Source organism: Hyperolius riggenbachi, chromosome 11 (genome assembly GCF_040937935.1).
Source record: "Hyperolius riggenbachi isolate aHypRig1 chromosome 11, aHypRig1.pri, whole genome shotgun sequence".
Lineage (NCBI taxonomy): Eukaryota > Metazoa > Chordata > Amphibia > Anura > Hyperoliidae > Hyperolius > Hyperolius riggenbachi.
Genome location: NC_090656.1, coordinates 78,657,980 through 78,670,107, shown reverse-complemented (window position 1 = coordinate 78,670,107; position 12,128 = coordinate 78,657,980). Strand labels below are relative to the sequence as shown.

Sequence of the window (12,128 nt, the reverse complement as noted above, 5' to 3'; positions counted from 1 at the left end):
AATAAAAATACACATATTTACAAAAAAAAATAATACAATTTCAATCCCACCCTCCCAAAAATACCCACATAAAATGTTTAAGTAAAAAAAACCCATTACAATAATAAAAAAAAAACACAAATATTTACCTAAGGGTCTAAACTTTTTAAATATCTATGTAAAGATGAAATATTTCTATTGTTTTTTTATTATAAGCTTGTAAATAGTGATGAATGCAAAACGGAAAAAATGCACTTTTATTTCCAAATAAAATATTGTCGCCATACATTATGATAGGGACATAATTTAAACGGTGTAATAACCGGGACAAATGGGCATATACAATACGTGGGTTTTAATTATGGAGGCATATATTATTTTAAAACTATAATTGCCGAAAAGTGAGAAATAATGATTTTTTCCCGTTTTTTTCTTATTCTTCCTTTTAAAATGCATTTACAGTAAAGTGGCTCTTAGTAAAATGTACCCCCCAAAGAAAGCCTAATTGGTGGCGGAAAAAAACAAGATATAGATCAGTTCATTGTGATAAGTAGTAATAAAGTTATAGGCTAATGAATGGGAGGTGAACATAGCTCGGATGCATAAAGTGAAAAACGACTGAATGCGAACTGGTTAACAGACCAGTGGGAATCTGGAGGATTCCCATTGATCTGTCAACAGACCAATGGGGAGCTGTGGAGCCAAATTTAAATATGCTTCGGCTCTAGCTTTACTTAGTACAGCTAGAGCTGCGTGAGGAGTGACAGTGTGTGGCGGCGGGTGTGCAGAGATCTTCAATCAAGCTCGCAATCGCAACATTAGAGGATATTGGCTTGGAACCATTTCCGAGGATATTGGCATAGGAACATTTTTTTTTTTAAGTTAAGTATTCATAGCTGATTAAGGATATTAAAGGCCTTTTCTTGGGGTTTAGTTTTAATGTCTTTAACCCTTTGTGGAAATGGGTAAGGAGTACTATGTACCCCCTATACTCATTTCTCCTTGTGAGGCGGCTCGCATCTGGGGGGTTAGCGGTTAATAGCAAAGCCCCGGTACTACAAACACTAAATTTGCAAATATGTTAAGGAGGGCAGCTTGTACTGATGGCAGTTTTTCAAAAAAGACCTTGATTTGCGAAAATCAATGTTAAAATTAGCGGACAAAAGTTGCAATTTAAATGCGGTAAAATGACAGATAATGTATGAACATGTATATATATGTATTTTATTTTAAATATGTTCTGAGTGTGGGAAATAAAAAACAAAATAAATAAAAAATAACGTGGAGTCCCCCCTCCTGTGCCTCTTTAACCCCTTGTCCCCCATGCAGGCTGGGAAAATGCAAAGCCCCGGCCGTGTGGGGCTTCGCACTCTGACCTATGCCAGCCTGCATGGTCCATGGTATGAGGGGCTCTGTGGGAGAGGGGCAGCAAAGCCTCTCCCTCTCCCCAGAGTCCTTATCCAATCCATTGACAATGCCTTGGCCCCATTCATGGTGGCATCTGGGAGTTCACTTTAAGAAGGGGACCCCTAGAAACCAGCCCCCTTCCCGAGGAGAAATGACCCATTTCCACAAAGGGTTAAATGAAATAAAAATGAGAAAAGTATTTTATTTTTCTTAATTAACCATACATACTTACCTGTACCTTTTAAAAAATATTCTCATGCCAATATCCACGAAAATGGTCCCACGCCAACATCCTCTAATCTTGCAACCTTCATTATCTTGATGGAAGATCTCAGCACACCTGACGCCACACAGCCGCTACCCGAGCAGCTCTAGCTATACTAAGTATAGCTACAACTAAAGCACCTTTAACCACTTGCCGACCAGGGGATTTTTCAATGATCGGTGCTGCGTGGGCTCTACAGCCCGCAGCACCGATCAGGAGTGCAGCAGGGCGACCAGACTACTCCCCTTTTTTCCCCACTAGGGGGGTCTGATCGCCGCCGGCTGCATTTGCTTAGCGGGGGGGCTCTTCAAAGCCTCCCTCCGCAGCGTTCTCTGCCGTCTCCCCGCTCCCTCCCTCTCCCTCCCACTGTGAGCTGCTCAGGACGGATTTCCGTCCTGCGCATTGAAGGATAGGCTTCAAGAGAACTCGAGGCGGGGTTCTCACAATGCTAGCTGCATACAGAGGCTGGGTCTGCCTATAGAGCCCAGCCTCTGTTGCTATTTCAATTCCCCCTAAATCCCTCCTGCGCTCTGTAATCCCCCCTAAAACACAGCCGCGCTGCTGACACGCAGCTTGTCAGAGCAGGCTGTGTTTATCTCTTTACTGTCACTCTTGCCGCCCCCCCCCCCCCCCCCGCCTCCTGCAGAGCTCCGGTCCCGCCTGCGTCCCTTCCCTCGCCGCTGATTGGAGGGAAGGGACGCGGGCGGGACCGGAGCTCTGCAGGAGGCGGGTGGATCGGCGAGAGTGACAGTAAAGAGATAAACACAGCCCACACAGCGCGGCTGTGATTTATAATGGATTACAGAGCGCAGGGAGGATTTAGGGGGGGATTAAAATAGCAACAGAGGCTGGGCTCTATAGGCAGACCCAGTCTCTGTATGCAGCTAGCATTGTGAGAACCCCGCCTCGGGTTCTCTTTCAGCCTATCATATGCCGGCGATCCCCGGCCAATCAGAGGCCGGGGATCGTCGATCTGCCTTACGGCGCTGCTGCGCAGCAGCGCCGTATGATGTAAACAGCGGGGATTTCTTCCCCGCCTGTTTACATTTTGCCGGCGAGCCGCAATCGGCGGCTCTCCGGCTGTTCACGGAGACACCCTCCGTAAACTGACATGGAAAGGCCGCTCGATCGAGCGGCCGTTTCCATGGTAACCCGCAGACGACCAGTTTACGCCAATCAGCGTTAGCTGGTCGTCAAGAGGTTAAATGTTGGCTCCAAGGCTCCCCATTGGTCTAATAACAGACCACTGGGCATCATTAATCGATCGTCCCAATATCGCTCGCTGTTCCTGCCACGCACCTGATTAACCACGATGACCTGACATCTTTCAGCATGTCTGATCTATATATGTGACCAATTTTGCCCTGAAATTGCTTGTGCATGCTCTTGGTGGCACTGATTATAATCGAATTGGATGGTTGATCGGCTGCCAAGTCAATAGATGTATTTTTATAACGGATGCTATCATTTTATTCAATGAACTAGGAATCAAAGGCTGTCATAACAATTGTATCAAATCAATTCATTGCACTTCTAGAAAAGAACTGATAATACGAAACGCAAATCTATTCATCACTTTTGTTTACAGTGCCTCATTTGTGTGTGCTCTCATGTCATGGGAATTTAATCATTTACGATGAAATTAATGAATGAAGTTGAGAAATGTAAAAATCGCCACACATGGTCAGCTAGGCATCGGCTGTCTCTGCCTTCCTGTGACAGGCTCAGGTCTTAAGCATTTGTCTTTGGAAACATTAACCTTTGGACATACTCCTAACTCTCCGCTCTGCTCAGTGCTTCCATAAATCCCCCTTTGTTTGTTTGCCGAACAGCCAATTTATACTGATGATCCTTTTGTCAATTATGGTCAAACAGTTTTTAAATGATGACAGCATCTCCATACGCCATTCATTCTTGTGGAGTTACGCTGCTCTCCGCTACAGGCTGTGCCGCGCAGACAATCTGAGTAATACAAGTTCAGCAGCAAGGTGTCCTTGGCAACTGTTCATATATGATGGCTGACAACTATGATATAATTGTGATAGCTGATTGCTAACTTGCTGAGAAGGAGGCAGTATCTACAGTCAGATGAGATGGATGCTGGTATGAATGCATGTGGGTCAGATGACTGTGCTTTATAGGACAACTGAAGCGACAGGGATATGAAGGATGCCACATTTATTTCCTTATAAGCAATGCCAGTTGCCTGGCTATCCTGCTGATCCTCTGCCTCTAACACTTTTAGGCATACACCCTGAACAAGCATGCAGCAGATCAGGTGTTTCTGACATCATTGTCAGATCTGACAAGATTAGCTGCATGTTACATAGTTTGTTTTAGGTGTGTGATTCAGATACTAATGGAGCCAAATAGATCTGCAGGACTGCCAGGCAACTGGTATTGTTTAACATAAAATAAAAATGGCAGCCTCCATATCCCTCTCACTTGTTGTCCTTAAAAGTGGACCTGAACTCTTGCACAGGACACAAGGAAAACACAGATAAATACATCCTGTACGGATTTAGGGTAGGAACCCACTAAGAAGAATCGCATACACTTTTTCCATAGCACATAGTGGAAAATGCATGTGCGACTCTGTCTAGTGTTTTCCTACCCTTAAAGGGAACCTAAACTGAGAAGGAGATGGATTTTTCCTTTTAAAATAATACCAGATGCCTGACTCTCCTGCTGATCCTGTGTCTCTAATACGTTCAGCTACAGCCCCTGATCAAGCATGCAGATCAGGTGCTCTGACTGAAGTCAGACTGGATTAGCTGCATGCCTGTTTCAGGTGTGTGATTCAGCCACTACTGCAGCCAAAGAGATCAGCAGGACTGCCAGGCAACTGGTATTGTTTAAATGGAAAAAATCCATATCCTCAGTTTAGGTTCCCTTTAAAACGTTTAGCTTGTCTAATTCCCCCTCGTCTATGACTAATCACAACTGTAATTTGATCTCTCAGCTGTGTCAGCACAGGCATCTCAGCAGTTCTCGGCATAGCAACTAATTTGTAAACACAGGATGTTAACCCTATGTCTGCTTCCATGAAAGCAGGATGTAGACACACTGCAGATTTATTGCAGGAGTTCTGTGGGCTGCAACAAATGTTTTTCTGTAAAGGTTATTATGCTGTTGCTTATCTTTTAGAGAAAAGCCGACGTTCTGAGTTCAGGTCCGCTTTAAAGGAAATAAACATGGCAGCCTTCACATCTCTCTCCCACCAGTAGTCCTTTAAGGCAGCTAAGTGGTTAGCACTTTTGTTTTGAAGTCCTAGCTTCAAATCTGACCTATTACATTATCGGAAAGAAGACTGTATGTTCTCCCCAAAAGCACATACAAATCTTCCCCAACTGTCGCTTGGAAGGTCTGGCAACAATCACGGTACAGACACACAGCTTGGAGGCCTGTTCTGTTCTATGGAGAAGGTAGGGGGAGGATGACTGGGGGAGAACCAGCTGTTGGCACTGCAACAGAAAAACAACAAAGGTAAGTTGATAGGGATCCAACATGATTGCTAACAGTGTCATTAGTGGCGTCAGGCAGACACCTATACTGACAATTTATTACTGAACAATTTTTCCTTTTTTGGTAATTTTTGCATGGGGTATGACCTCACTAAGTCTCACACTAAATATCTGCATGGAGTTTGTATGGCTCCCTACATCATACCAAGGACAACAACTCCTTTAAGTATGTGTGTTCTTCCTAAGTCATACCCAAGGCAATATCTACATGGTGCTTGTATGTTTGTCCCCCATATCCCACAAAGTAGGATATCTGCATGCAGTTTGTATGTACACTCTAAATTGTACCTAGGACAAAAACTGCATGAAGCTTGTATGCTTTTTCCTACATTTTACTCAGGACAATATCTGTATAGAGTTTGTTTGTTCTTCCAGTACAATATCTGTATAGTGTTTGTATGTTGTCCCAGTAGCTGTTTAGTTTTTATGTTCTTCCACAATTATATCCAGTACAATATCTGCATAGAGTCTGTATGTTCTTCCACAATTATACCCAGTACAATATCTGCATAGAGTTTGTATGTTCTTCCCCAATTATACCCAGTACAATATCTGCATAGAGTCTGTATGTTGTCCCACCATCATACCCAGTACAATATCTGCATAGAGTCTGTATGTTCTCCCCCAATTATACCCAGTACAATATCTGCATAGAGTTTGTATGTTCTTCCACAATCATACCAGTACAATATCTGCATAGAGTTTGTATGTTCTCCCACAATCATACCAGTACAATATCTGCATAGAGTCTGTATGTTTTCCCACAATCATACCCAGTAAAATATCTGCATAGAGTTTGCATGTTTTCCCACAATCATAATCAGTACAATATCTGCATAGAGTTTGCATGTTCTCCCACAATCATACCAGTACAATATCTGCATAGAGTCTGTATGTTTTCCCACAATCATACTCAGTAAAATATCTGCATAGAGTTTGTCATAATCAGTACAATATCTGGATAGAGTTTGTATATTTCCCCAGAGGAATTCCCAGTACACAACCTGCAAGGAGATTGTATGTTCTCCCACAATCATACCCAGTACAATATCTGCATAGAGTCTGTATGTTCTCCCACAATCATACCCAGTACAATATCTGCATAGAATTGGTGGAGGGGTTGATCCCCATTTTTCCTTATCTACAGAGAGCGACTTTTAATCCTGAGTGGGGACAGGTCTAATCTTCTCACCTGCCTATACAGTGGTTACCTAGGAGGTAACCCACGTTTGTGAGTATACACATTATATACTTTTCATTTCCAACCCCTTGTTTTGCATACTACACTATATTGGGCTCTCTGTATTTCTTTTGTCAATATCTGCATAGAGATTGTATGTTGTCCCAAAATCATACCCAGTACAATATCTGCATAGAGTTTGTATGTTCTCCCAAAATCATACCCAGTACAATATCTGCATAGAGTTTGTATGTTCTCCCACAATTATACCCAGTACAATATCTGCATAGAGTCTGTATGTTCTCCCACAATTATATCCAGTACAATATCTGCATAGAGTCTGTATGTTCTCCCACCATCATACCCAGTACATTATCTGCATAGAGTTTGTATGTTCTTCCCCAATTATACCCAGTACAATATCTGCATAGAGTTTGTATGTTCTCCCCCAATTATACCCAGTACAATATCTGCATAGAGTCTGTATGTTCTCCCCCAATTATATCCAGTACAATATCTGCATAGAGTCTGTATGTTCTTCCACAATCATACTCAGTACAATATCTGCATAGAGTTTGTATGATTTCCCACAAGCATACTCAGTACAACATCTGCATAAAGTTTGTATGTTCTCCCACAATCATGCCCAGTACAATATCTGCATAGAGTCTGTATGGTCTCCCAACATTTTACCCAGTACAATATCTGCATAGAGTTTGTATGTTCTCCCCCAATTATACCCAGTACAATACCTGCATAGAGTCTGTATGTTCTCCCCCAATTATACCCAGTACAATATCTACATAGAGTCTGTATGTTCTCCCCCAATTATATCCAGTACAATATCTGCATAGAGTCTGTATGTTCTCCCCCAATTATACCCAGTACAATATCTGCATAGAGTCTGTATGTTCTCCCCCAATTATACCCAGTACAATATCTGCATAGAGTCTGTATGTTCTCCCCCAATTATACCCAGTACAATACCTGCATAGAGTCTGTATGTTCTCCCCCAATTATACCCAGTACAATACCTGCATAGAGTCTGTATGTTGTCCCCCAATTATACCCAGTACAATACCTGCATAGAGTCTGTATGTTCTCCCCCAATTATACCCAGTACAATATCTACATAGAGTCTGTATGTTCTCCCCCAATTATATCCAGTACAATATCTGCATAGAGTCTGTATGTTCTCCCCCAATTATATCCAGTACAATATCTGCATAGAGTCTGTATGTTCTCCCCCAATTATACCCAGTACAATATCTGCATAGAGTCTGTATGTTGTCCCCCAATTATACCCAGTACAATATCTGCATAGAGTCTGTATGTTGTCCCCCAATTATACCCAGTACAATACCTGCATAGAGTCTGTATGTTGTCCCCCAATTATACCCAGTACAATATCTGCATAGAGTCTGTATGTTCTCCCCCAATTATACCCAGTACAATATCTGCATAGAGTCTGTATGTTCTCCCCCAATTATACCCAGTACAATATCTACATAGAGTCTGTATGTTCTCCCCCAATTATATCCAGTACAATATCTGCATAGAGTCTGTATGTTCTCCCCCAATTATATCCAGTACAATATCTGCATAGAGTCTGTATGTTCTCTCCCAATTATACCCAGTACAATATCTGCATAGAGTCTGTATGTTGTCCCCCAATTATACCCAGTACAATATCTGCATAGAGTCTGTATGTTGTCCCCCAATTATACCCAGTACAATACCTGCATAGAGTCTGTATGTTGTCCCCCAATTATACCCAGTACAATATCTGCATAGAGTCTGTATGTTCTCCCCCAATTATACCCAGTACAATATCTGCATAGAGTCTGTATGTTCTCCCCCAATTATACCCAGTACAATATCTACATAGAGTCTGTATGTTCTCCCCCAATTATATCCAGTACAATATCTGCATAGAGTCTGTATGTTCTCCCCCAATTATACCCAGTACAATATCTGCATAGAGTCTGTATGTTCTTCCACAATCATACCCAGTACAATATCTGCATAGCATTTGTATGTTCTCCCACCATCATACCCAGTACCATATCTGCTTAGAGTTTGTATGTTTTCTCACAATCATAAACAGTACAACATCTGCATAGAGTTTGTATGTTCTCCCACTATCATGCCCAGTACAGTATCTGCATAGAGTTTGTATGTTCTCCCACAATCATACCAAGAATAATATCTGTATATAGTTTGTATATTGCCCCAAAGTAATACCGTGAACAATATTATATTGAGTTTGTATGTTTTCTAAGACTAATACCCAGAACAATATCTGTATATAGTTTGTATGTTGTTCCAAAGAATACCCAATACAATATCTAAATAGAGTTTATATGTTTTGCCTGAACCCCACCCTGGACGGTATCTGCATGGAGTTTGTACATCCTCCCAGAATCTTACCCATGACTAGAGGGCTGAAAATTCAACGTTTGATGTTTCTCCACAGGAGGCAAAGCGGGATATTTGCACGGGGTGGATCAGATTCAGAAACCATGAATGAATTGCCTGACAGCTGATTAATCAGTCAAGCCGACAGGTGTCAATCACTCTGATGCCCGCTGGATCGTGACCTGTCAGTTTCTTTTGCTCTACAACAAGCCAGTATTACTCTGGGCTAAAGTGGACCTTGGCATGAGGCTCATCAGATTCTAAAAGGTTAAAGTGAACCCAGGATTAGAGGCATATGGAGACTGCCATATGTATTTCCGTTTAAGCAATACCAGTAGCCTGGCAGTCCTGCTGATCCTCTGCCTCTAATACTTTCAGCTATAGACCCTGAACAAGCATGCAGCAGATCAAGTGTTTCTGACATTATTGTCAGATCTGCCAGAACAAGCTCTATGCTTGTTTCTGGTGTTATTCAGACCCTACTGCTGCCACATAGACCAGCAGGGCTGCCAGGCAACTGGTATTGTTTAAAAGGAAACAAATATGGCAGCCTCCACATCAGTCTGACCTCGGGTTCACTTTAATATTTGACAACTTAAAGCTAATTAATCATTCATTCGTTTCTGAATCTGGTTTGCTTGTTCAAAGTTCCGGTTCCACCCAGGGGAAATCCCCCTTCCTGTGCAGCGCCAAAATCACTCTCAGCTCAGTCAGAACCCCCACTTATTTTCTGATCAGTTATTAGCCTTCAAAATCTTATTAGTCTTGTGCAGAGTTCCTTTTCTGCCAAAAATGTATTCACTCAATAGGGCAAGAGAAATCCCCTAGTAGCATTTCACCTCACATCACTATTCAACACTATCCACATGGAGTTTGTCTATTCTCCCTGATACTAACCAAGACACTGTTTGCATTAAGTTTATATGTTCTCCCTCAGTTATACCCAGAACCACAAATGATATTACAACTTGACATTAAGCAATGTGTTTCCTCTACAGGAACTAGAATTAGTGGGAGTTCAGCCAGAACTTTTCACAGGGCTAATCAATTTCCAGAAGGCTAATGACTCTACTTGACAAGGTGTCAGCAACAGGCATGGGCAAACTTGGCCCTCCAGCTGTCAAGGAGCTACAAGTCTCACAATGCATTGCAGGAGTCTGACAGCCACAGTCATGGCTCATAAAGGCAAATGCATTGTGGGACTTGTAGTTCCGTAACAGCTGGAGGGCCGAGTTTGCCCATGCCTGTGTCAGCCTGTCAGGTAATCCTGAATCTTATCAATACCCTGTAAAGTTCCAGTTACAGTGGACCTGAACTCTTGCACAGGACAGAAAGAAAACCGAGAGAATGCACCCTGTATGTATTTAGAGAGTTTAGCATGTCTAATCCCCCCTCATCTGTGACTAATCACAAGTTGTTATTTGATCTTTCACCTGTCAGCTGACTGCCATGGCAGAGAAGCGAATTGGTAAACACAGGATGCTAACAATATATCGGCTTTCACGTAAGGAGGAAGTAGACACATTGCAAATTTATTGCAGGATTTGTATCAGCTGTAACAAAGAAATGATTTTCTTTAAAGGTTATTATGCTGTTGCTTATCTTTTAGCGCAGAGAGAAAGTTCTGAGTTCAGGTCCGCTTTAAGCCCATTCTAAACCTGCTAACTAAAGCTAAAAAAACAAGTTGATTACCTTTCCACCCAGGAACTATCTGCATGGAGTTTGTGCATTATTCCCGCATCCCACCCAGGGCTCCAGCTGCATGGAGTTTGTGTAGGTTTCCTTCTATAATAGACTATGGACATTAGATTGTGATCCACAGCGGGGGAATTATTGTACATACTCTGTAAAGTGCTGTGTAATATGTCAGTGCTATATAAAGAGTGGAAATAAATAAACATGGCAAAGAAGCTAACAGCAGGAATCATTGATGATTCTCCTACCAAATCCTGCTCCCTGTGCCACTTACCTCTGTAAGTATTCCCAGGCTTGTAGTAATCCGGATCGCCCTCCACTCTCAGGCTAAATTCATTGTACCCTTCCTTCCTGGTGCCTCCTTGAGCTCTGAGAATCCGGCTACAATATCCTTCCGATTTCACTGCTTTCTCCACAGTTTCATCCATAAATCCAGAGACCACAGAGATATAAGTCACAGCCACATAGTAAAGGCAGAAGGGCTGCGTGAACAGTCCCATGGCAAGGGAGGCAGAGGGGGGGAAATAATTCCTGAAAAGGGGAAAAGACAGAAGAGGGGTCCAGGGAAGCTGCAGCTGGGAACCAAAGAGAGAGAGAGAGAGAGAGAGGGGGGGTCCAGAGAGCTGCAGCTGGGAACCAGAGAGCTCTGATCTCCACCAGATCCTAAACTGGAGTGCTGTTTTCCTTCAGTGGATGTGATTAGCAGCAATGTAATGTTTACTTAGTCCAGCAGATTTCACAGGGTTTGGTGAAATAGCAGAGTACAGGGGAAAGCTGCTGTCTCCTAGACATCCAGCAAGGCTGTGTGTGTGTTACATGGACTGAGCTAACACACTGAGAATTAATCATGCACATTCTTTCCAAAGTCTATAGTTACTATAGGTATACACTTCACATTTTTTTTCCTGCATCTTTTGTTATTTTTTTCTCCTTTTTGTGTACAAATGCTGATTGTTGAAGCTTTTCCCCCTCTTCAGCTGCATGGAAGGGAGGAAGATTGCATAGCAACTTGTTACTTTTGTTTAACTGTGTAGCAGCTGAGAAAGTGAACTGAGGAACATCTAACCTTGCCGGGGGTATTAAATGCTGCATTCCAAGCATTCTGGAATGCAATTTGCATATTGTATGGCCCTCAAACAGCTCCACACTACATATATATATATATATATATATATATATATGTATGTGATCTCCTTCATATAGTGACCTTCATATAGTGACCTGGGCAGGGGCACATGACAAAGGTGCGAAGGAAATCACGTGCCAGGTAATAGTGGAATATTGGTAATTATACTGATATTTCCCCAACGCTTTGCCCCCTAATTCTCACACTAACCCTCTGCGATCTATGCCTAATTTTGAATACTCACCTGAAGACGCAGGAAGATGGATCGCCACCCGATCACGAGCATTTCCTGATCTACCTTCCTCCCCACGGGAACACACGATGTCACTCAACGGCACCTGATGGGCGCAAACGAGAGTTCAAACAATCATGGCACTTCACGCAGAAGTCATTGGGGATCTTAAAGCTCTGATCTGCCATAATGGTCTTTATCGCTGTGCATCACAAAGCATTGTTCACCTAATTGCGCACTCGTACCCACATGGCTCAAAAAATTGTGATTGTCGGAAGACTCATGCACAAAATTGTGATGTG

General features: G+C 42.5%; 1 protein-coding gene across 1 annotated transcript in view; it reads right to left on the bottom strand.

Annotated features, from left to right (window-relative positions):
* Window positions 1–11,278, bottom strand: part of SPON1 (spondin 1) — a 599,663-nt gene extending 588,385 nt beyond the window's left edge. Inside the window, exon 1 of the mRNA XM_068259659.1 lies at window positions 10,743–11,278. Within this exon, the coding sequence (XP_068115760.1) occupies window positions 10,743–10,968 (226 nt within the window). The 5' untranslated portion in view covers window positions 10,969–11,278. The remainder of the gene's footprint in view (window positions 1–10,742) is intronic.
* Between the last annotated feature and the right edge of the window lie 850 nt (window positions 11,279–12,128).